This window comes from Schistosoma haematobium, chromosome 4, assembly GCF_000699445.3.
Source record: "Schistosoma haematobium chromosome 4, whole genome shotgun sequence".
Lineage (NCBI taxonomy): Eukaryota > Metazoa > Platyhelminthes > Trematoda > Strigeidida > Schistosomatidae > Schistosoma > Schistosoma haematobium.
Window position 1 is genome coordinate 16041974 of NC_067199.1, and position 27593 is coordinate 16069566.

The following is a 27593-nucleotide window of genomic DNA, read 5'->3' on the forward strand; positions in this document are numbered from 1 at the left end:
AATTATTGTCCCACCCAATCTTTCTAAATTATTGCTACCATCCTTTAACTCTTCATCTGGACTAAACTTTGTTTTCCGATAAGTAAATAACTGTAACAGACCGTAATATTGTATACGTTTATATATTGTTTCAGATATAGAATAAATCATATCAATTGTTTTTCACTAAGCTGTTAATTTAAGCTACTTTAACAAAGAGAATAAAAGTGTAACATTGTGCAAGATAGTCAACTTATAGAAAGCTATTAATTATATAATAAAATTTAAGACATAACAAGTAATCCATTCAAAGGCCTCGTAGCCATGTAACACTGTTATGATGTAAACGTTGTCTCACAAGTGATACAGGCTATTTAACTGTTTGATTAGGCTTATGTAGTTCCCATTTTTCAAGTGTGTAAATATGCCGGTAGTTTCTCGTATCCTGAATTTGTATAAACTAATTAATAATTAATAATGGTATCTCATTATACATTTTTTATGACGTTTCGACGCATTACCTGGCATCTAGTTACAAATCTGTTTGTATTTAAATTTATTTATATATCTTGCATTACAAATAACATGCATTTTTTAAGTATAACCTTCATTACTGGATACGGAATACTGACAAGTGTGAATTTTGTAACTTTCCTTTGGTTATTGAACAGAGCAAACTCACAAAATGAATAGTAAACCATAAATGTTCGTTTCAAATGGAGTGGTACAATGGTAACTATTTTAGGATTTCAAAATCTTAAGGCTACGTATACGGTGCATAAACATAATAGGTAATAATGGTTTAAGACATATTGAAATTATTGCATCCCATATAGAAAAGCGATTAGTAAGTAAATAAATATACTTGCTTCCTCAAAATTAGATCGGTCCTTGAGTTTAATTATAATTAAGAATGTAAATGGTTCCCTAATTTTTTGTGTAATCCCGTATAAATTTAATACATTACTATTTGATTAGATCTATCCAGTTAAAAGCTACGAATGTTTCGACATCTTGTATCTTTAACTAAATTGAAGTCACGGCTGTAAAATATGTCCCACTCATAAAGATGAACTATGATTAAAATGAATTATTTCATCAAAAACTGAACTTTCATTTATCCATGTATTAATAATAATATAACCTTATAAACACTGTAAATGATCTCTTCAAGGTTACGACAAGTTGTTTTTGTACACATAAGGCTCCAATAAACCTGAGAATTAGTCCTTGACAATTCCTATACAACTTTTTGGAAGCTGTATTAATGTTAATTTTGTGCCTTGTTTCAATTATGTTTCGCTATCGATGAACACGGTTTTCTACCTCCCAAGTTGATAACATCATTTGACACTAATTGGTTTTGAAGCCATCTAGGCACATTTTCAATGACCCTTGATTTCACTGTTCGGTTACTACTCCCTATTTATGTGTTCACACAAACATGTAAATTTGTAAATACAATGGGATGTGACGTAATCATTTGTGGATTGTCTGGATTTATTTGGAATCATGGGTTTAGACTTTTCAATCACAACCAATTTAGCAGCATAATATGTTTACTCAATGACTGCTTTCAGTCTTTGACTTAAAACGATACTACTGGATTCACCTCAGTATGGAACCGAATAAGTCATTACGATATCGTTTTGAACTCTACTGAGTTTATCTACTAACTGGGAGACCTCTAAATCTTTATCACATATTACTAGTATATCATCCATGTATCTTCTATAAAGAGTTACCTCGTTACTGAGATTACTCGTCATATTCTCAACAAATGATATAAATGCATCAGCTAAGAGAGGCTCCAAAGGGCTAACCTTAGCGACACCAACTTGTCAAAAATATTCCCATTTGAACGTGAACTGAACATTTGCAGTACATAATAAAAGTACTTCTTTCAACAATGATGACTGAATATGAAAAAGGGGAAAATTATCAGATATATAGTCACAAGGGAAATCCATAGTCTCAGTTAACGGTACATTCGTAAAAAGAAAGTTTACATCAGAGGAATGCAATGTCTTTTCTTTAATATTATTATCTTAAGATCAATTAATTCAAATGTATCTTTCAAGGAAAACTTACATAGATTATTACGAATTGGGTTTAACAATTTTACTTGAAGAAAGAAGCTACACATAAGTTTACCAAATATCGAAACACCCACCTCAAGTTATATAATTAATTAGATTTTTATTCTTAGATTTAAAGAGATATGTTTAAAATTTTAGACCGATTATTCTAGGATACATATAATAATATGTTCGATTTAAGTTAAAACCTGAATAAAATATCTAAAAGAAAGGTCTGCTAGACATAAAAATGGTGATTCTCTATATTAAATTCCTTTTCTGTCAAAAATCTTTATATTACAATAAAAGGGCCAGTTTCACAGTCTCATTTGGCGCTTTTTTAAAATAATGAGCGAAGTTACCAGATACAATTCTTAACTATCCGTTGAATTTGTACAGACTACCATTGATGGGGACGTATCTTAAAAAACATTGTGTAGGATATTTTTAGTTCAGGATGAGGGTGTTTGAGATGCCATGTCCTCTAAACTAGATAATCTGGTAGCTAAGCCTCTATTGCTCTTCTTAATACTATTACTAGCACGCACTTCAAAAACTCCATAGAAATCAAGTAGATTAGTCGGTGACAACAAACGATGGATAGCTTACAAATATCCATTCAGTCGAATAGTTACACCAACACGATGAAATTGACAACAGGAAAAGCAAAAAATTTGAAGCGATTGCAATCTATGTGATAATCAGAAAAATGAAAAGAAGAAATGGAATGTTGGAACAAGAAGTTTTTTAAATTCATTTTTGTATCGGTTGTTTAAGTTTGCTGCTTTTTTGTATGTCGCTGATATTTATAAGACAGCTTATAAGAGATAAATGGATTATGGATATCAGTGAAATCTAGAATACGCGCACCATTCGGCTTTGAAGTCATTAGCTACACATACCTAAATCTTAGTGATAGCGAAAATAAAGATTGCTGCAAAATAATATTACTTTTTTATTTCGTTAGGTTATCATCAGCTGCTTACAACCTATAATATTCTAAAAACTAAGTCAATACAGATATTGACATACTTATAAATACGTAGGCGATTAGAGATGAATATGTGTATCATGATGTAGAGAAGGTCCTGGCAGAGCTAATAGGGTTATCAAACATTTTTTTGTTTCAGATAAATAAATAGTGTTTGACAGGGAAAGTTTCGAAGCACTGAACTAGTGATTAGAAATCATAAAGTTAACAAACATGAGATGATTGTGTAATGAAGTAACCAAAAACACACTAATAGTAATACAGAAAGACCCAATTAACTCTATTGGAACCTTTACTACATCATGAAACACATATTTATCTCTAACCATCTTCGTATTTATAAGTATGTCAATATCTGTAATGACTTAGATTTTAAAATGTTATAGGTTACAAGCAGCTGATGAGGACCTAACAATACCTAAGGGTTGATGTTAACGATACTCTGTAACTTATGCTGGACCTGAACTCTACTGTTAGCTACATTCCGTTTTATTAAAAAAAAAACTTGTGATGATACAACTATGTTGAGGTAATCCGTACAGGATCCATATGTACTAACTAAGATTAAGCGCAATTCAGTTTTCAATATAAATAACAGAATAACTCAAACTTCATCAATAACTGGTTTAAAGAGGTGTCCTTATTTTAACTTGTTTTTTTTTAAGTTTAACTTGTTTGGTTAGTAAATGTCTTTTATTCCAAAAAACAAAACAAAATATTTATTTCCTTTCAATGTAGCAAATGTACGCACGTTTTAGAAATGTTTCTTGCGCCCACCGTAATTATTTCACAAAGTTATATGCATGAGAGAAAATAATACCTCGATGTATAATTTAAATGGTAAAAATAAATATCACTACGTAATTGTCTCTTTTGAGATTTTTCAGCATAATGTAGTTACATTATTCGAGTATATCTAATTTTAAGACATTAGATTTCAGTTGTTAGTTATGTATAATATTTTATTAATTTTCATGAGAAATTGAAATTTAAACATGACAACAGTCATTACTTGATAAGTTATGTGACAACTGAATCCATCTTCTTATTTGTGTAAAGTGTAAGTTTTACTTTTGAAAAATATGATCATAATGATAACTATTATGTCTATATAGTGTACCAGATTTGATGCACATTAATGCGGATGGGAGAAAAAGGGTGCGCATTAATAAGAATGACTATCAAAAGGGTGCAAATTATTAAAGATGAACAGTGAAAAATGGAATAATACTTTTATCTGTCTGAAATAATTACGTATGACCTTCTGTTCCTTTGCCTTAAGACCAATCAAAGACATGTTTTTCTAAATTTATGACGAAGAATCTACTTTCAAATACTGAGAAATACTCTAATTTCTCCAATTTGGTAACAACTTGTTACTGTTATCACTCTAGTCATGTTATCTCGTAAGTCTATTTCGAACAGCTAGGATATAATATATTAAAAGGGATGCTTGATTGACTTTGTATACAATTGTTTCATTTTGAAATTTAATCAAATATTTTATTTCAAAATAAAGAGATACAACCTTAATGTACATATCAGTACATTTTCTTTGCAAATACCTAATCGTGATCAACTCTATGACAACTACATTTTCTGCCTCCTGAAATTGTCTCTAATTGTCTGTAGGGAATCTAGCACAAAATAGCAATCCTTCTAACGGATTATAACATAACCGTTTGAACCGTTAAAAATTTTATACTCTTTTTTACTAACCATCCTTATTAATATACACCTTTTTGATAGTCTCCCTCATTAATGATCACTCATATTAGCTTGCATCCTTTTCATTGGCACTCTTTTCCACCCGCCCTTCTGCTCGCTCCCTTTTGAATGGATACTATAATGTTTATGTCTAAATATTTCCCTAAGAACGATTCTGTTCATACATCAATATATTTTACAAATTAATTTGTGTATTACTTAAAGTGAATAAATTTAAGTTGAACGAACGCTAATGTTTCCAAGAGACAGAAACATGAAGAAATAATAATATTCCTAATCTGACTGAGACCTATGGTATCGTGATCCTAATTGAACATATAATTTGGAAAATACTAGAAATTAACAAGTTCATTTTGCAGATCAGACATTTTGTAAGGTTTCTTAGCTACAATTAATCATATTACACTTCTAGATAATTTTAGAAATTTATCTTAGATCATAAACTAATAATTTCCAAAATTTCATCACCACAACTTCTTTATTTCAAATTGAGCATTACATTTTATACTTCAATATAAATGTACTGAAATCAAAGATGGTTAAAGTGTGTTATATCCAAAACTCATTTTTAATATGACGACAAGTATATGTAAGTATAATTTTTCGTAGGGAAATCCATATTATTTAGCAAATTTCTTTATTAGTCTATTGAAACTAAATCTAAATTAGATTTATTTAATCTCTTGGATAAAATTAAAGTTTAGTATATCACACTTCTACTCTATAAATTACTTTATTATTCACAAAAAATCTTTGTATTCTTGTTTCGAAGAGCTGTGTATCGCCATAGTTTTTAATTTAGAATTTCTTAAATTATCATATACTATCTCTTATTTCATTCAGTCAAGTTAATACACTTCTACTTCGTAAATTGTAGTTCTCTTTATCTTTGGATTACAATATTTTGCAAATTTAAACTTTTGACTAAATTCAGAATTTATAGTGATAATCTATATTATTTACATTTTCATGAGATCATTTATAAAAAGGATAACATATATATTGTCATTTATAACTATTTGCCATAGAATACATAAACTATTTATATTTTAAAATTAAAATATACCTTAGAAACATATATAAGTATTTAGTATCTAAAAATGACCTATGTAAAATCTTTTGTATTATAACAAACTCTTGAAAAACTGACATTTTATTGGGAAACTTGAAACTCATATAAATCTGTGTGTGTGTGAGAGAGAGAGAGAGTACAGACTAAACAGTAGTAATGTGGTGTGTGCTACTTATATTGACATAAATAGTATATGATGCTAGTCGTGAACAAAAGGTCTGGCAGCAAAGAGACAAGAGGATCAAACAGTAAAGAATCAAAACAGAATGCAATTTACATGAAAATGTAAGAACAATGAAGTCTGAGTCATTTTAAGACAAATGGTGGACATTTTGCAAATTAAGCATTTACTTTATGATTGTTAGATTTTATTAACAAGTCCTGTAATTTTGTGTTAAATACATTCAATTGTCCCTACCCGTCTTCTGTTCACTACGGTAACCACAAGAAACAATTGATAATAATTTTATTTATATTGTTTGAAATAGTCTGGTAATTTTGTTATTGATATATTAACGTGTGATATTAAGTTATTAATTGTTTGGACAAAATAAACTATTCATCATGGATGCAAGATAATACATGAAGATAGTATAATAGTATAGCAATTTAGTAAACACATTATTGATACTCAATAAGTCATCAAGTAAAATGATGTGCTCGATATGTTCACAATGATATTCTGTTTTTTTTCTTCTATGCCTTGTCCAGTATCATTAGGATAAATAAATATTTTGTTTCAATAAAAGTCACTTTTTATATTTATCATGTATCAGTAATGTGAAAACGAAGGAAAAAGAAAAATATTTATTTTTCATGACAATTGAATTGATAAAAAATAAATCTGATTGAAAAAAAATTTATTGATCGTGTGATTATACGATCGAAAATCAATAATAAATAAATAATTGTTTAATGATATTTCAGTGAAGAAAACATAAGAAATTATTCTTTGATAATTTGATATGATTGCAGAATAATAAATAAAAACTTTTGTTTAAATTTGATTGAATCGTTTCACAGTATTTTGGGCATCACATTGATGTGAGAGATTAAAGAGGAAGATTGTAATTTGAAAATCTTAGTGAATAAATTTGAAGTCAATCCAACGTTTCGACTGGCAATCTGGTTCAAACTTTTTCAAGGAAATTATTTCCTTGTCAAGCGAAACGTTGGATTTACTTTAAATTTATTCGCTAAGATTTTCCAACTACAATCTTCCTCTTTAATAAGAAATTATTGTTAGTTAATTAATAACATAGTTTTTTTACATTTGAAGATAATAATGAAAAAGATGCAAAGAAAAGTATGGATATTTGTGCCAAGATAAATTCAACTTTTTAAAAAAATAATTAAGTAGGTTTTTTTATCTAAAGACACTTTCAATATGTGATTGTTTCAAATCACATGTATTTGAAATACTAATTAAGTGAAGAATTAACTTGGAATATAGAAACATTTTACAGATGATAATGTTTGTAAAAGTTAAATGATAAATACAATTTCTTATTAAAACGTACAAGTATACCATATTTCGATAAACATTTATAAAAATCTTTGTGTATCTATTACAATCAAATACAGTTTATCAGTCGTGAAAGAGTAATACTAAAACAAGAAAGATGACTGTTTATTTGTCGTTTTAATAAAATGAAAACTGAAAACCATTTAAAAATCAGTTAATTCACTTAAAACTCATTATGAAGTAATCTTAATGAATAAGAAACGTATTCTTCAGCTAATTTTTTTCCAGAAGGGGTTTTGTGGAGATTTTAGAAATTCCACCGATTGAAATCATGATTCAATTGAAGCTAGACCACCACTGAAAACCTGGAAGCACTGGACGGCTGTTTCGTTTTAGTATAGGACTCCTCAGCAGTGCGCATCAGCGATCCCGCACCCCACGAGATTCGAACCCGGGACTTATCAGTCTCGCGCCAGGCGCTCCATCAACTAGACCACTGAGCCGGCATCCAATGGTGTTAGCGCCTTACTTCAACCAATCCACAAAGTTGCGCCTGGCGCAAGACTGATAGGTCCTAGGTTCGAATCTCGCGGCGTGCGAGATCGTGGATGCACACTACTGAGGAGTCCCACAATGGGACAAAATGGCCATCTGGTACTTCCAGGTTTTCCATGGTGGTCTAGCTTCAGTTGACTCATTATTTTTTGTGTTAGATGGTTTAAATTTATTGAAGACCAAAATTGTATACGTATGTTGTTTAACAAAATATTTTCAAAAAATGAAATCGCTGGATGTTTGCTTCATTTTATTGATTATTTCATTTTTGTCTAAAATGACGTTTGATCAGTGGTTTCATCTAGTTAGTAGACCAAACTTGTAGTTATAGGTTAAGTTTTAAGATGGGTTTTTAACATAGTTATGCCCTCCTAACCTTAGCAAGACACATGAAGTATTGAATAATACATTTTTAGCACTTGAAAACATCATTTAGTTAATAGTTTTCGTTAAAAAATATTTAGTAATTTCTATACTACTTTTTTATTTATATCAGATTTAGAAACTGATTATTACTCCACTGGGTATTTGTTGAGATTGTTGAATTTTATATTTAACATCACCGACTGATCTCAGTTAAACCACCACTGAAAATCAAAAATCACTAGACGGGCACTATGTACTACTATGAGAAACCTCAGCAGCTGAAATTCATTAGGATCTGAGGATCAAACCTATGATCTTCAAGTCTTGAGATGAGAGCCATACTTTTAAATCATTAATCAGGCCTCTGGTGGTTTGCATGTTTTACTGAAATTAAAAAGGTTACTATAAAACTCAATAATAATAATAATCAAGTACTCATTTTTGACTAATTTTTCTTGGCAATCTCTAAAGCTATAGAAAGGAGGCTAAACTAGCAGAATACAACTATGCATAATGTGAAGCAGTTACTCACTAATAACATCAGAATGTGATTGTGCAATGTAGCGAATGAGTGAGTTTAAGTATGTGGACCATCAAGTGTCTCAATGGTTCAAAAGTGATACCCTCTGAATTAGACCTGAAGGCCGTGAGCTCGATCCCCAGTAGGTGGTGAGTATGTTCATCTAATGAGCGACATGCCGGAACGGAACAACTGTCAAAATCGTCTTGGCTTTGATAATTATTGAACTGGAGTAGATACGTCTTGAGAATTAATTATTATTTTTCATAGCACTTTGTCACTATGACAATACCTAACATAGGAAGTCAATAACACTTTATGTTCAATAAAGAACTGAAATTTGACAATCGGTGTAAACATTTAGCAACTAATTAACTGAAAGATTGTGTTATAAGCATGTTTCTTTACAAAATAACTAAGTTTATATTTCACTATAACGAATTTTCATTTATTATAAAATTTAATAATGTTCATTAATTGTTTTACAAAAATGGGACTGTGGTGCGTGCTACTTATATTGATGTGAGTAGTATATGACGTGAGTCAGGAACGTAATGCCTGGCAGCAGAACATGGGGGAAGATCAAGAAAGGAAGAGCGACAACGCAATTTGTGAGAAAACGCATGAACAATGAAATGTGAGACAATGAATTTATGATTGCATCAGGAACAGTCCGGTTTGATATGATGGATTAATATTTTGCTAATTAACGATTTACTATATAGTTTTTCTATTTTACCAAGTAACTCTGTAATAGTTGTGCTAAATATATCCCGTTGTCTCCACCCGTGTTCTGTTCACTACAGGACTACCGAGTAACAATTGTATCCTATTTAAGTTTGGTAATAAAAATAAAACCATAATGCAATATTACGTATCGGACTTTATAACGCACATTTACTACGTTGTGACATCAGTTGTTCAGTATAAGTTTTTTTTAATTCAACCCTTAATGGGTTTGTTTGAATTCCGTATGTTTCAAACACAATTAAGATGAATTTTCAGTGTACTTTTTAACAGTGTTTGACTAATTCTAAACAAATACATAGTTTTGCTTATGCAATTGGGTTCACTTAATGTAATCATTTATGCATAACTATAAGTTTCTTCTTTATAGTAACAATTATAGTCAGACATTACAATTAATGATACTATATATATATATATATATATATATATAATAAATTAAAAAACAGAATTGTAAGATTTACTTAATTTGTTTCTGTTTCTATATTTATTCTTTTGGTCGATTTAAATGTGTCCTTCAACATGGATACATAATAATAACAATGAAATCGAAACGAAAAAACAGGATGACAAAAATATCAGAAAGTAGATTTCATAATAAAATATTTTGCTTGTTCCATTTTTTCTCAGCTATACATGAAAAATATGTAAAACCATACGAAAAAAATAAAACTTGAATATTAAAATACTAGCAGTTTGATTGAAAGCAATCTATTTATAGTATTAAGTAGTTTCATGTGGCTTTTTCTAATATATATATTTGACAGAGCGAAAGCCTGTGCTTTGTGCACTGAATATTTTTAATACCAGAATTAAGTTAAAATTAAGTGTTGTAAAAAGATGATACCACAAGTACATTGTGCTCTGTGGTGTTTTCAACAGTTCATAAAACGATTTTAATTCGTGCTAAGGATTGGTAATTCACTTATACTAGTGGCTATGTTGCAACATATTTAATAAAATCCTGTCAACTTTAAGGACCTACAAAATCATGATATACATCATTACTCAGAGCTGGATCAATTAAATTATATCACTTCCATGGAAAACTGGTCGCAGACTCAACAGCTAAGTGATTATATCTGAGACTGTGGAACTGGATGACTATGGCTGAAACCGAGGGGGAGCACTAGTTACAGGTTCACCTTGCTAAAGAATGTCAGCTAGCGAGTAACTTAAGTTTGTGGTTTATTGTCAGCTACCTTCAATCATATAACAGGGAAGCAGTGGTGTTTAATGTTAACCCAAAGTTTGAATTCATTCATATTAGGCAGAAATTATTCGCTAAAAGTGATTCCGAACTTTTTGAACTTCACAACTGGATGCTATGTTCAGCTAACGTCAAGTGACATGCATTGATCATCAATAATCAGTTAACTGACTGATACATGATAAACTGTCAGTTTTTGATGTCGAACCTTTTGTGTGAGAGAATAAAAGATATTCATATGCATCTACATGAGTTCCAGTACTTCTAATGAAGTTCAAATGGAAAACAGATAATTTAATTTAAGGTAAATAACGCTCTACATAATTTAACATTAAGATCAATTTCGAATGTTAGGTAACGAAAAAGCGATGTGTTACATGTGTCTGTTCTCTAAACAAGACTTCTTTAAACAAATAGTTAAAAAAATCAAAGTTAACGGTTTTCAGTTTAATGACGGTAGTTGATCATTTAACAGACCATCAAAATATCTAACCAAAAATATCTACGAAACATCTGCTTTATTCAGTTTCCAAAGTAATAATAAATCAGTTAGTTGTGCGATATATTCCTGTACCTTTAAAATCAATTCTGTGCCAATATACTGTTGATAAGTCAGTAAAATTTAAGTATCTTTTAAGATTTAGGTAAGTAGGATGCATAATGTACTCTATGATTGCTCAGTAGTTTGTCTTTATGATTCCCCGATTACAAAACTTACAATGTTTATGTTCTACGGAAACTACGGTATCTTTAAAGTAAAACTTGGAGAAATAATGACTTACACTTTCAATTACAGGCAAATAGTTATCTATAGTGCCTGTCATCCAATACTGATGATGAAACCTATCAAACTCGTAATATGATTTAGCTCTACTAACTACACCTCTCTAGGACAGGTACTTTATTTGGGAGCAAACAATTACTATTGGGTCTTAAACATGGATAAACTAGGTATCCAATCTAATCTGATTTTCAATGGCTTCCCAATCGATATCAACTTATGAAAAGAAAACTATCTTATTTTGATTATCATTGCAGTATAATCTATTTCATTGAGACTATCGTAATATTCATGAATTTTATACGCAATATATAACCTAGTTTATAGACAAGATTATTCATCTGGTTAATTGTCATCCCTATTACGATTTCCATGTACAACAATATTAAGTCATACGTCATAATATTTGGCACACCTAAAGTAGTTTCACATGATTTTGGACACTTCAAACTTCATGATTACAATTTAGTGAGACTGATCTATAATTTCAGTATGAATGCTTGAATTCGATTGTATGTTCTTTCACATATTTTATTAGAAGATTAAAGGATTATTATAATAAGTTGTAGATTAGATACTTTAATATTGTTAATTTTTGGAACTGTTTTCAACTGATGCTATTGATTTCGTTTATTAAACAAAATTTATTTATTAAATCTACATGTTGATGATTGTTAAATAGATAAATAGAATTAAAATAAAAATTATTGTACAGTATATCGCTATAATTAAACAATGAATTCTCAGATTATTGAAGCATTTATTTTTGATGGAGTTTTGTTCTCTGAGCTGGATGGTTTGGTTGTGGAGCTTTCGTTCTTCTGAACGAAATCATCACCAGAAACTTCAGATAGAAGTGATGTGTTCGAATTTCTCCATATGCGTATCACAGCTTGTCCTGTACACCTCGACGTTGATCGGTTCTTATTGACCTTAACTTTGTCATTGTTTACTTCTTTGTTTTGGTTGTGTCTCCCATTGTTTGTGCTGATGATGTCATTCAGAAGAACGATGAAAGCTCCACGACCAAAGCATCCAGCTCAGAGAACAAAACTCCATCAAAATCATCCACTTGAACTACAAATCTCCACTATCTCATTGAAGCATTTAATTCAACAACTTTATGGGGGGAATATTTATATCCGTAGTTATTTTGTGATCATATAGGTTTTATCTAAAGATGGTCATTTCATACTTGCATGAACCTTAATTAATTGGGTTATCATAAATAAATTTACATAAGTGTATACGTAAATTTTAAATTATAATTTTTACGAAGAATGAAAATCACTTGTAAAAACAGTATAAATGGATAATGTTAAGATATATACTACTAACTTAGTAATTATGAGTACATTCAGAACGAAGTTATTTTACAAAATCATCGTGAAACTGAATATTTCTAATCTAATTGATACAGAGTTGACATTTATGGTTGAAGAGCCGAATAAGAATTGACTACTTATCTTAGAAATTCCTACTTTTTTAATAAGTGTTGTATTTTTTGACTGATGCGGATATAATTGGGGTATAAATTGTAGATGAGGTACCATATACTAGTAACCAGCAAAATTTTTAACATAATAAAAATACATCGTTAACAATAACTGACCAGTTGTATATTGTAGGTTTTATGATTACTAGATACCTATTAGTGTCAAAGATCATAAAACATTAGAATAATTTAAATCTACTGATTGTTAGATCAGATGGTGAATAGTAATCCTCCATCTGTTACAGTGTGAAAAAAGTATTATTTCTTAAAGAAACTTAAACATTTATATAACTTAAATGAAATTTAAAATGTAATGCTGAGCCAATAAATAACCGAAAATCAAATGTAAAGTGTTTCCTATTTCTCTTTTTTTATTGTTTACTAATCAAAATAACTAAATGTAATGCAGTTTAGTGAATTTTATTCTTAGAAATCCCTGTGTATCTGAATATTTGTATATGTAATGGAATTATATAGATATATTTATAATGAATCAGAATTCATTGTTTGAAATGTTTGGCTTGAACACTTGATATTTTGCAAGTCAGAATATAATATTTTCCATATATTTTATATTTTCTAAGGATGTTTACAGTAACTCTCACTGGGAACCTAGAATGCAATGTTGGTTTTTATTTATTATTATTGAATTGTAATGTTTATCTCTTAGATATAGTCAGTCAACTTATCAAGGCTTGATTTAATTAATGTTCATTTCAACTATAAATATAATCTGATTAATTGATAGAAAGAATTAGTAATATGCAAACCAAAACGTTTTTGTTTCCTAGAAATATGTTAAAGACATTTTTTTCTAACAAATAGTTAGTCCTTAAATCATTTGAAACAGTTTTGGTTGATATACCAGTTGTATTTTTAATGATATAATAATAACCACTGGACTAGGTGATTTCATTAAAGAGTAATTACTTTTACAACATACCAAATGTTCGTAAAAAAAGGTATATTTTTAGCCTTTGATAGTATCCTGTTTCTTTGTAAATTAAATACTTTGACTGTGAAGTTTTTGTTGTTGTTTTAGGCAATTTATTGAGCTTACCTGAAATATACATCAATCTAGGACAACAATGTATTTTTAGTAATCATTTGGTTTAATCAAATAAAGTAGTGCAGCACATAAAAATTATTTACATGACCCCACTTAGATATTACCAAAAGTTGTTTTTACAAATCACTCAATGAATAATTATCAGTCTAATTCTTATTATTGAAAAAAAGTTTTGTGCTGTCTTAATAAAGTTTTTTCGAAAATGAAATCATTATATTATACACTAAGGTAGTCCATAGTGATAGGTAACCAAAAGCGCTGATTATTTTATTCATATATACGTTTAAATTGTTTATTATACCAGTCATTTATTTTTTCATCATGTAGGGTATTAGATGATTTACCGAACCATCTAAATCTTTTCAGCGATAGAGAGATATTTAAATTCTTGTTTAAAATAAAATCTCTCAAGCCAATACTAGTTTTGAAACATTCAAACAATCGCTTGGTATTGTTTGGTTTGTATCTTCCAATTGAGGTTTAAGACTGCAATTGATCAGTCTGTTATTGGTATATGTGCATACTGTGCATATGCCTCGATATTGCCTTAATTCACAAGCTTTTTGTAAGCAATGACTCAGTAGCTGAGTGGATAACGCGATGGCGTTTGAAGCGAATGGTGCTGGGTTCGAGTCCCAGAGTGAACATCAACTCTGAGATGCAAGTACATCCAGATAGGACGGGACGCGCGTCCTGGATTCCACTGCTAGCCACTATACATCATTGCTTACGAAAATTCAAACAATCGTATTGCATTATTTTTAAATAGTAAATTGTCAACAACACAAGATCTCTTTTTAAATAAACATTAATAAACTTATGAAATAATTGTTTACTGACTCATAGTTTATTTAAATAAAACAATCATATACAAATAATGCAAACTTTTGTGTTAAATTGTTGAAAAATAAATCAGTTAGCAAAATTTAAAAGTAATCAATGAATAAATCATTAATTTTATAGTTGAATTCATGAATCAATTAAAGCTAGACCACTATGGAAAACCTGGAAGCACCGGACAGCCATTTCGTCCTCATCAGTGCGTATCCATGATCCCGCCTTGTGAGATTCGAACCCAGGACCTATCAGTTTCGTGCGTAAACGCTTAATCTGCGGACAACTGAGCTAGCCATTCAGTGCTTACAGGTTTTCCATGATGGTCTTGCTTCAATTGACTCATGAATTCAACTATAAAATTACTTAAATCTCCATAAAACCACTTCTGATAATAATATATCATTAAATAGAAAACTGAATTACTGACTATAATGAGTTGTTAAATTTTATTGGTAACATTTGATTGTATGGACATTAAGGTATTATTAAAATGACCAATAAAGTAAATTTGCATATTATCTTTTCATAATAATAATGCTATGGCGTATGCTAACTATATCTGTCAACATAGGTAGTATGTAATACCAATCAGAAATAGAAAACCTGGCAGTTGAAAGCTAAAAAAATCTAGTTGAAGAGCATAGAAAAGAATAGTGAACTGTATGAATCATACAGAATGTAAAGAACAAATGATAAAAATGTACAAATAAATTATTCAGTGTATAGTCCTCATAATTTACCAAGATATTCTGTAATTTTGTATTAAATAAAAAAAATGGATTGTCCCCCACCTTTGTTTTCATGAATTACAATGTTTGTAATAATAGAATATTAGTGCTATAGTGGATAGTTCATCTCACTTTACCAAATACAATGTATTCGATTAACAAATTGAACTCGTTACTAAATTCAATTCATAACATCTTGTATATCGTAATTTTAAAATTTTGCCAGAATTATTTAAAGCTTTTGCGTAGGCATTTTTCTTAGTCATTTAACTAACTATATCAGATGTAATTAGATAATCAGGACAAAAAAATAATTATGTATGGTAAAAGATTAGGAATGACCATCTTCAATGGAAAAAAAATAAGTACATTCTACTTATTGACTAGTTGTTTAGTTCACCATATGAAGTTACTTTTCAATTAATGTGTAGGCTAATTTACACATATGATTTTTATCATTTGATTGCGTTATTTGTACTAATGATATCAATTGATATAATAGAAATAGCGGCATAATTATTATATTTTATGAAATTTTCTTAGTTTATTTGAACTATTTAGAAACAACTGTTTTGAACTTTGAAAATAATATTTTATATTATTATTCAGTGAAGTCTTTCAAATAAAGACAAAACATGTTACCTGTACAAACTTTATATATACTTTAATTAAGTCTATCCATAATTTGGATGTCATAAAATATTAACTGAAATACAATTTTATTAAGAGATTTTAAGATAAATATTAGTTTCATATTTTACTGGAAATCAATCACTTCATGATGTTTTACACTGATTAGTCATATAATAGAAGGATAATTATATTTGAGTCTCTCTGAATGAATGTTAAGAATGATTTACTTAATACTCGGAAATCGTAGATAATTATACAAATTACTTAAAGACTATTGGATTTCCAGTCCTTCGAATATCATCAAGTTATTTTGTTAAGTCCGAATATAAGTAGTGTTTGTTTTATATTTTCAAGTCATACTTAGTGCTATGCTTAAATGATTCGCTTGATAACTGGACCTACTTGTTGCTAGCCATATTTCACAATTTCGCTGCAAATAACTTACTACTGTCATGACATAGTCAAGTTATCTGAGCTCTGAAAGGACAAAGATTTATAAAAAGCATATTATTACACAACAATAAACTATAAGACCTTTTTTTTTATCGTACTCACAACAAAGTTAGAAAGCACGAAACGCCGTCAGAGAACTCGCATGAAGATTAATTTGGAGATAATTTCCAAAACTCCTGTCACAGTTAATATATATCCCCAAAGCTCATTAAAATTTGTGGTTTATACCGAAATACAGCTAAAATATAATATTTTGCACTAATTCTCACTACTAAATCATTTAAAATTACATTCATAGAGAAAAGTGAGTCGGGTTTTCTACACTGGTTAAAAAATTGGACCAATGGGTAAACAGAAATTACTCACAGCTCAAGATCTATGGTCCGAAGACATTAAGTTAGCGTTCAGTACCTCAAGTATTTGATAAGTGAGAAGTAGAATAATTTTAAGCTAAAATCCATCAGGTTTATAAGCCATCATTCATCACAAGAATTTTAAAACAAAACATAACGAAATAATTATCACTTAACCTGTTTTTCTTTACTGAAAGTACATATGTCATATTGGTTACCTAACAGAGACACCATGATTTTAACTTCAGTAATAATGCTGTGCATTTAATATGTGAAAAAGCTAGTCGTTAAATTCCCAAAGTTTTGTTTATCTCAAAGTTGAGGACATTTTCGTGACTTCCTGAATATGAAATCTGCAACCTTCAACAGGCTGTTTAAAATAAGAGTTGAAAACAAAAAATGCTAAACATGAACCTATCATTACACAAGACTTGATACAATTAGAGCTAATCAAATTTTATTTCGTATGACAATACAAAATAGTGATATGACATCTTCATTTATAGTTCGAAGAATAAAGTAGTTCCTAATTGTTCTTTGGAGATCCACACACACCATTCGTATTTAACTGGTCAAAGTTAGTTCGTAAATTTTTGGTTTTAAACACTTGTTTTACAAATGCTTCTTTGGTGTACATAACTGAATATTCACTTATTGGCTAGTAATATTATATAACTGCACAGAAAAGGCTAATTACAAGCTTAAATTCTTATATAATTTTTGTCAACATCAAGAATCGTTTTTTTTGGTTGTTGTTGAAATTCTGCGGATAGGATTTTACGATCTAACAAATTGTATATTAACAGTTAAGTGGTTGAATTTACTTGATTTTTCATTGGCTTTAACCGAAAGCTTATATCTTACGTTATTCCCTCTACAACGTTTGTTCTACATTTAATGTCTGCATTAATTATAAGTATCTATATATACATATATAGGTATATATATATATAACACATAAGTCGATAAATTTTCTCCCTATTTTTAACTCATCCTGTTTATTTACTAAGATATTACAAAAAAATTACTAATGCCGGTATGCTTGTATTTTTCCCACAATCAGCTTTATACTTAATCAATTAATTTAGAAGGAATAAAAATATCAATAAAGATATAATGGTAATTTTGTACTGTTGTACTAATAAAAGTAGAAGTATTGATAATAAATCATGACTAACAAGTTGCTTAGTTCACGTGATACTATACAAGATATAGAAAATAAAATAGGCATAATGGGAAAGAAATAATGAATGAATGAATGAATGAATGAATGAATATAGTGATGTACATGTATATCGATTAATAGATACTTAGCTCGACAAATGATGTATACATATATACATATATACTCAAGTCTACTTATGTAAAGCCTTTATTTATTCAAGGATTTGCTTTCATCTTTTGCCTTGATAACTTTAAATGATCATCTAACAGACAATTGACTTAAATGTATTAGATGGATTTCTTGTATTATAAATATGATTAAGATTTAAGTAACCGGTTTACTAAAGGTTAGTAGTGCTTTCTATTTGTTAGGAGTTAACATCTAAGGTTTTATTGGAGCATGGTAGTAAAAGTGATTTTTGTTTGTTTAGTGAACTGAGGAAGAGGAGAATAGAAAATATTTTTCTATCAAATAGCATTTACATCTGGCATATATTTGATCTATATACTTCATCCGCTAAGCCATACATTGTTTTACATTGTAGTACATAATTAATTTCTTTAGCTTTAGGGAGTTGTATAAGATCACAGTAAAGAAATGAGTTTCAAAGCATATTTGTAACCATATTTAAGCATTTTGTTTTTTTTGTCTATAGATATCTTATATCCCGGATAGAATATCCTTCTTTCACCTGGAAGTAGGTGACATTTTGTGAAATTAGTGCATCTTTTAAGATTTAACCCCGTTATTTTATAACATCGGGGTAATATTTCCCACTATAGAGTTAGATTAAATTAGTCCAAATTAAATTTTCACCATTTTCTAAGATTCTTTTTAACCAAAATGTATTTACTAGAAGTAGACGTGAGTCTATGCCAGCTAGCCAACGATATGAGCAATGGACTTTCATTTTCGTCCCTCGACTGAATGATCATATAGTTAATCTTATTGATAAAGCCACTTTTCAACTTAAAACCTCACAACAGCCTAACCCTTGGTACTACTGAGTGATCAGTTAGTTTATTAGATCTGTTCGACAATAAACTCGAACCTTCCATTGAAAGTGATTCCAAGAATGACAGTTTTTTTCTGCTACCTTTCTACGCTGAATATTTCATGAATACCAAAGACAGTACGTCGTAATTACCAACCAGATATACGTATATATCATCATCTCGCCAAATGACACACTGGTACCATAGTTTATTACTAACAAAAAATAAAATCGTGTAATTAACACATACTAGTGACTACGTTCGAGATGGATCTCCGGAAGTTAGAGTGAGAACGTTTGATGTGTAGAATAGAATAGATCAGGACTAGGACAATAACTCGTCGATGATATGAATTCAGAATGATTTGATATAATAAACTGATTGAAAGTGGAAATGTGATCTATCTCAGTGGCTTAATAAAATCTTCAATTTTGTCATGTTATGTTGAGGTTTTTTAAAGTTGTGAATATGAAGTCCGAAATCTTCACCACTGAATATATATATAACAGACAGATAGGTAATTAATTTTCTCTCAATATAATACATTAAAGTTCAAACTCTCCTGTAGAATAAATTTATATCATTCTCTAAATTGATTCCAAATGATATTTATTTATGTTACCCAGTAACAAAGCAATGTATAGAACAATCGTTTTCATAAAATTAATAAATAATAGACAACAACTGGTCATAAATTACATGTACTTTGAAGCAAAAAAGAGTATGAGGACAGAAAAAATAGGAACAAAACCTAATGAAAAACATTTTCAACACGTTTCAAATGAAACAATTATTATTGCGTGGGCAAATAATCGTATGTATGTATACATAATTATTCATTTTGTTAAATGCGTAGGTGAACCACATGACTTTAAGCCTTTGTCAACTTGTTTAATGTTGTTTATTTTTGGTTGTTAAAAAATTAAACCGTACACAATTGTTGACAATTGAAAGCTTTTACAGAAATTAAGTACTCAAGTGTAATTTTCATTCAATTAATTAATTAATAAACATGTATCTGTTTTAAACTTGATCAAAGTTTGTGTACAGATTGAATTTTAATAATAATAACTTTTTATTTAGTTAATAACATTTAAATAAATACCTTTATTTACCAACATTGACGTTCTCTGGCAGTGATTTTGTAAGTAAATAAACTAAACGTATTGAATGCATTACAAAATCATTGAAAGGGATAAACTTAGATTACTACAATAATATTCAGTTCATCTTTATTTTAAAAGTGAGAATCTAATCAGTCGGAGGATGAACATATGTTGTTGAGTATGCTCAATATTTTTATGTTTTTAGTGTTTTTATATTCTTTGTGTAGGTTCAAAGTTCTTACTGAAGATAGAAGTGAGCCGCTTAAAATTATTTTGCAGGCGACAGATTAATCTTTAAAGATAACTTATTTTTTGATTAGTTACCTTAGGAGGTTTCACCGTTTTTATGTGTCTTTTTAAACCCTATGAATATTTTAATAGATTAACGTTAAGACATTTGGTTGAAATCCTTATCTTAGTGGACTGTTTGGTTTGATTTAGATTGACGTGTCAGTTGATTCCCAATTGACCTGAGTATCTTGCTTCCAGTAATTTAACACTATTCTTAAATTTTCAGTGATTCGGAATTTCAATATTTACCGGTTAAATTAGAGTCCTTATATGTTCGAGTTGATATAAATGATAATATATTGTATATTCAGTTTCGAACACGTGAAACCACGCCAAAAATCTACTTGAGCTTCATAGAACCATAACGTCATTAAAAGATCCTTCCACTTTCATTCCAAAAGTCATTGACTTGAATCTGACTTGCCATTCTCTTTTGATACCTTTACTTGTTACATTTTGTAATAGTTATATTCATTATAAGTGTAGTGAACAATAACACAAGTGGGGCCAGTCAAACGCATTTGAATACAAATTTACAGAACATCGTAGTAAAATCTGAGAACCATACAGTAAATACTTCATTTGCAAAATGTCAATCAATCGTCTCAGACTTCATTGTTCTTTCAATTCCAAACCAATCATTCTTTGTTCTTTTTTTTATGATCTTCTTTTACCTTCTGCCTCCAGGTATTTCACTTTCAACTGATGATACATACTACTTATATCTGTCGAGATCGGTAACGTACACCACATCACCCTGATATTTACTTCTATTACATGTTATTTTTACTCTCATCCTCTTTTCTAATAAATGATTAACTGAGTTACTATGACTATCCACTGATCAAATATCAAACTAATAAAATTTCGAACGTTTTAAGAGATTTTTTCAGATGATGGTTTTCTCATTTTATCAATTAAATATTTTGTTTTTTAATTGTCCATGCATAGTGATAGAACAAACAATTGAAAAAACTGAATTTTATTCAAGCAAAAAATATTTACAAATAAAAAGTTTTAAAATAAACTTTTTCACTGAGATAAAGATAATTTAACTGAATTCTAATGTGATGTAGTTGTAAAATGAAACAGAATGACAGATGGGGATGATAATATCACATAGCTATGATAATAAACAAGTAAATTTTATATTCTATTTCTGAGGTTAAAATTACTTATGATATTAATAGATTGAAATTACTCACAGCTCAAGATCTATGACCCGAAGACATTAAGTTGGCGTTCAGTACCTCAAGTATTTGATAAGTGAGAAGTAGAATAATTTTAAGCTAAAATCCATCAGGTTTATAAGTAATTGGCTAAAATTACTTATGATATTAATAGATTGAAATAAAAGCGAATATTATTAAGTTACTAGTAATAAAAATTTAACTTTTCTTATATGGAAGTTTTATGATTATGGCAAAAAGATGATAAATTTAGAAAATCTATACTGGAATCTTACTTTATTTCATAATGAGTGCTTGTGAACTGTGTTGTTATTATCGTTTTATAAAGTATTCAACCATTTAGATTAATTTAAGTACTTTCTACTTTTACTTTGTTGAGATTTTTCAAAATAGTCATTGGAATAGAATATATATTCAATGTTCAAGACTCATATTAAATTCAAGCAACTGATTACGAACTATATTATTATAATAAACAGTTTATATTTTAAGACAAATGTAAATAAAGAGGTAGAATATAATTGTCAAGAAAGAAGGCAATCGGGAGTGTTGCCATTATTATCTTTTATTTCTTTAACATGCAACCTAAATTCAGTTACTTAATTGAAATAATTTTAAAATTTCTACTGTAACACTTAAAAAACCATAGGTGAATTTGGTACTTTTAAATGAACTGGTTGCTTTTACTGTTATTTGATTACTATATCTAATTATAATAAACACGCCAACGGATTTCAGTTAAAACAGTAACAAGGCTATGAGCAATAAATTTACTTAGTGTGCTAAACTTAAAATATCAGCAAAAATAAGATTTCAATAAGATGATTGTATACTAAAGAAAAAGACAGATTAATTTAATTCAGCTACGTAATAATGTTCTTAATAGAAAATGAAATACTTACGCCTGTTACCCACAATGGAGCATAGGCCTCTGACCAGCATTCTCCAACCCACTATGTACTGGGCCTTCTTTTCTAGTTCCATCCAATTCTTGTTCATTTTTCTCATTTCTATCTCCATTTCCCGACGTAATGTGTTCTTTGGTATTCCTCTTTTCCTTCGACTTCGAGGATTCCATGTGAGGGCTTACCTTGTGACACATTTGGGTACTTTCCTCAATATATGTCCTATCCACTTACAGCTATTCTTCCGGATTTCTTCCTCCTCTGCTGCGATCTGGTTTGCTCGCTCCCACAGTAGGTTGTTACTGATAGTGTCTGATCAACGGATCTGAAGTATTTTGCACAGACAACTATTAATAAACACTTGTATATTCTGGATGATGGCTTTCGTAATTCTCCAAATTTCTACCTCATCCAGCAGAATTGTTTTGAAATTTGTATTGAAAATCCTGACTTTGGTGTTGGTTGACAAATGTTTTGAGTTCCAGATATTCTTGCTTTGTAGATGTGGTGTTCTTGCTTTGCCGATCCGCGCCTTCACATCTGCATCAGATCCACCGTGTTCATCAATCATGCTGCCCTGATATGTAATGGTTTTACATCTTGCAAATCTTCTCGGTCAAGTGTTATCCGATTGTTGCATGTTGTGCTGTATCGGAGAATCTTGCTTTTCCGTTTGTGTATGTTGAGACCTGCTGCTGGGGTTCCACCTGGAGCCCCTCTAGGGCTACTGCCGGTCTAAAGCCCGGGTAAAAGAGGAGGGTTGGGGATTGGGTCGCTGACTACATCCTGTAGAAAATTACCTCGCTATAAAGCGCTAACCAGAAGAAAATAAAATAACCTATTGTTTAAACAGTGAAATTTACACTATGATGCAATAGTTCTATCGATTGATGCAGTGAAAACATTAAATGGTATAGGGTTAGAATAACGTCATAACAGAATAACACATTTATGTTCCGCTATAGACTAATAATAAAATAAAATCTAGAAATTCAATGATATTTTTAACTGTTTTACTTTCTTGTTTAAGTTTACTTTTGGAGAAAAGAGTTATTCTAGAATTGAACATAATACATATTCATCTGTCAAATTATTCCTCTCAAATTCTAAATTACTATCTATCTATCTATCGGTGAAGTGTACCAGAACACATGTTTGACTTAAACATTTTTGAGGGTGATGACGCATTCTTTAAAAATGGTGAAGTTCTGTAAATGTGATTCTAAGGATAACCAAATTTTTACTATCCCCTTACAGTGGTAGTTGTTCAGGAAAAAACCGCTTTGTTACTTAACTATTTCACAATACTGATGTCTTTTTCCACAAATAATTCAGAAAATATTTTCACTCAACCATTAAAAAGTATGTTATTCTGGCCAACAATGCCATAATGCTGACAAACACTGGTCTCCAACTTTTTATAAATTAATTTCATAACAGATCTGTATTACATTACACATATAGTACAACTATAGATGAGTTTTAAATAAGCTTTGTTATATTGAATTTCTCTTTCTTCATAAGTCAGTAAAAATGCTCTATTTACTACAGCAATGAGCACATATAGCTGGGTTATCTATGACTCACTCTAATTTGGCATCTAACACTACAGTTTAATGCATTAGTATTGTTCATGATAACAACAAAACAGAATAATTTAACTTCATTGACATATTCATTTAATGAAGTATTTTGTGTTTACCGAGTTAGAATTTAAAACTCTCTAAAAATGATTTATTAGGTCATCTTAATTAAAAGTGGTGTAATGTTCATCAGGATGAAGTCACGCATCTTCTTTGTTGATATGTGAAATTTAGCGACGAATAATATTCTTGTTTATCAGTCTATTAATTGACTAAGTTTTTTTGTGACAATTTTTTCTAGGTCAGGAATTTAAGAATATATTATATTTTCCTCAAAGTCAACGGCAAGTACCATCGTATACTATGGAGGTATCAACCGTAACATTTGCAGGGTCTTCTCAGAAATCAACTCCATATATTTCTAAAATAGATGAACATGAAAAGACTCAAGGTTGTATCACACCATCATCTTCCAGCTATGGTGAACCTAGTATTTATCACTTCACTACTAGTCAGATTGAAGAGGAATCTAGATCAAAACCATCGTACACCTCGGTGAACACAGCATCTGTAAACTATGCGCGGAAACATTCAAGGAGATCATTTGATATCGAAAGAGAAAAGTTCCCTTATCAAAGCGGAATACTTGAACATCCATCAATATGTCCGTATGAATTCTTGAAACAAGAATCACCCACGAGTACTGATCCGACTACTTTCACTTCAAAAACCATCTCACCTATGGAGAGCAAAGGCATAAAGTTGCCTGTACCTTTTATAGAACCAGAGATTTATCCCATAAAAACACAAAAAGAATCACATTCGCAAGAACAGAGTCATACACAGTTCACCATTTCACCGACACAAAAACCCCTTCTAAGACACTATTCAGTTCCTGAAGGGCCGATATTTGAAAGGCCAGATATATACCATATTTCACATCCAAAATCAGCCCCGTCTGAAAAAGATTATAATACACCATACTCCAAAGATTATTTTGATGTTTTTTCTATTAGCCAGTCATCTAGACCATTAAGTACTGAAACGTTTACTAGTTACATGGCAGATTTTAGCGCAGCTCCATCTCTTTCTACTGAACCAGGACCATCAACATTGATGTACAAAACATTTACCCCCTCCACCGCCACTGTACCTTCCAGTTCAACTAGAAAAAGTTCTGTTGGGGAATCTTCGGAAAAACGACGATATTGTTGTCCTGAATCACAATGTGGAAAACGATTTGCTCGCCCAGATGAACTCAAACGGCATCATAGAATACATACTGGAACTAAACCTTTTATGTGTAAGTACTGTCCACGTTCATTTGGTCGTTCTGACCATCTAAGAACACATACACGTTCTCATACTGGTGAACGCCCATATACATGTGAATCTTGTGGACGTAAATTCGCTCGATCCGACGAACGTACAAGACATAAAAAAGTTCACAGTTGTGGCCTAATTAAGGAGATTCATTCAGGTGAAAGCTCGTTTTCTAACAAAACAACACAGATATCATGTCCACAAGAACAAATAGACACATATTCACATGAACAACTGTTAAGTACATCAGTAATTGATACGTCAATACAAAGTTCGTATCTGAGCTCCGTTATTTTTCAACCATCTGTTTATACACCGATTCCATGGCAAACAACTTCAATTGAATCTAATCCCACAATGCCACAATTGCATGATATTTCAATGGGAACTTTATCTCCTTCATCAAGTTGTCAACCAACACCAATATTAGGTCTGCCATATTTGAACATTACATCATCACAGCCCATCAATACTTTACCTGAGTGGAAAATATATACAATCACTCCACAAATTCATCCAGTTACAACAAGTGATTCTACATGATCAAAAAATAAAAACATTTGTCAATTATGTATATGATAAATACATGCAACATACAAGTGATATATATTAGCTATATTTTTTAAATCCTAGTGTTCATTAGAACAGTAATAACGATTTCATGATAAAGGGTTTATTTCAAATTTAAAACAATAGTTTAATGTATTCATTTTTACATCGTTTAAAGAATATACTACTTAATTATTTTCTAATTAGGTTTGTTTTCTTACAATTTAAGTACACTCTATTCTTTATTTATTTTTCTTTCCATTTTTATTTTTCTAAATAACATAATATGATGTTGTTTAATAAATTTGTTGCCTGTGTTCTTTCAATAAAATCATTCATTCCATTCAATAAGCAGAAGCTTTATGTGAAATATGAAATTAATCAAAATATTCCATATTTATTAGATAACATTTAATTCTATTGAATTGATCTATTCTACCATTACATAAAGATAAAAAATATAGATTCTATAATTTACAACTAAACTAAACAACAAGATGGCAATCTTTTCATTTGCTTAACTTATTCTATCACAATGATTATCATCATGTTTGCTTAACTTGATATTGTTTTGTTCTGTTTTTTTTTAATGCGAAGATCCAGTATTTTCAGTATTTCATTACTTTCTTGTATTTACTATGCAATTTAATCTTCTTTCTATTGTTAATTACATTTCGAAGAGAATTGCATTTAAGTAATGTTTAAAGACTTGCCTTTCTTATTTCTCTATATTCTTTCTTATCTATTTATCATAGCTTTTTTTATTATTCAGAGTACAAATCTAATTTTAAGCAAAAACAATCATATTTTATTATTTTTTAGTTATCAACATTAAAACTTACTAAATATTAGAAGGATAGGTACCAAATCAAACAAACCAATAGAAAAAAACATGATTATTTTGACATTTTATTTTCACTATCAAAGCGACTGATGGAAATGCAGATTTTAACCTTCAACTAACCATCTTAAACAGTTTTTGTTTTTCTTTGTCACTAAAATCATTTTTCCCACTGAATTAAATACAAGTTTCATAGAAATTTATGCTTTTTACTTAATTTTATTTCTGCTAATTGTGAACAGAATATTTGATTTGATGGCAAATATAGAAACAGTTCATGTCTTTATCTCAATATTTTTTACACATTTGTTTACATTGATAATAGTGATCAGGTTTAATGGAAACCATGTTCGAGCATAAAATTAATCCATAATCATCCGTAATCGATATGCATATGGCCACAACTTAGTTAATGAAGTAATCCATCAAGTGTCTAATAAGGAAAACAGGGTGTTTTAAGAAAGCCAGACAGATAGTACAATAAAGAACACATAAACGTATTTTTGAAAGTGTAGCGCTTTTTGAGCTGAAGGGTTGATTGAAAGAGCTTTAGTTTACTGTCAAAAAATATCAGTCCAAACTTTT

At 29.9% G+C, this 27593-nt stretch overlaps 2 protein-coding genes across 2 annotated transcripts in view; one reads left to right on the forward strand and one right to left on the reverse strand.

Moving 5' to 3' along the window:
* WDR91 (WD repeat-containing protein 91) overlaps nucleotides 1–11528 on the reverse strand; it is a 74971-nt gene extending 63443 nt beyond the window's left edge. The window contains exon 1 of the mRNA XM_035733288.2: nucleotides 11494–11528. The gene's annotated coding sequence lies outside the window, so the exon portion shown is untranslated. The remainder of the gene's footprint in view (nucleotides 1–11493) is intronic.
* MS3_00007511 (uncharacterized protein) overlaps nucleotides 1–27251 on the forward strand; it is a 58521-nt gene extending 31270 nt beyond the window's left edge. The window contains exon 2 of the mRNA XM_051215797.1: nucleotides 24597–27251. Within this exon, the coding sequence (XP_051066331.1) occupies nucleotides 24597–26161 (1565 nt within the window). The 3' untranslated portion in view covers nucleotides 26162–27251. The remainder of the gene's footprint in view (nucleotides 1–24596) is intronic.
* The last annotated feature ends 342 nt before the right edge of the window (nucleotides 27252–27593 follow it).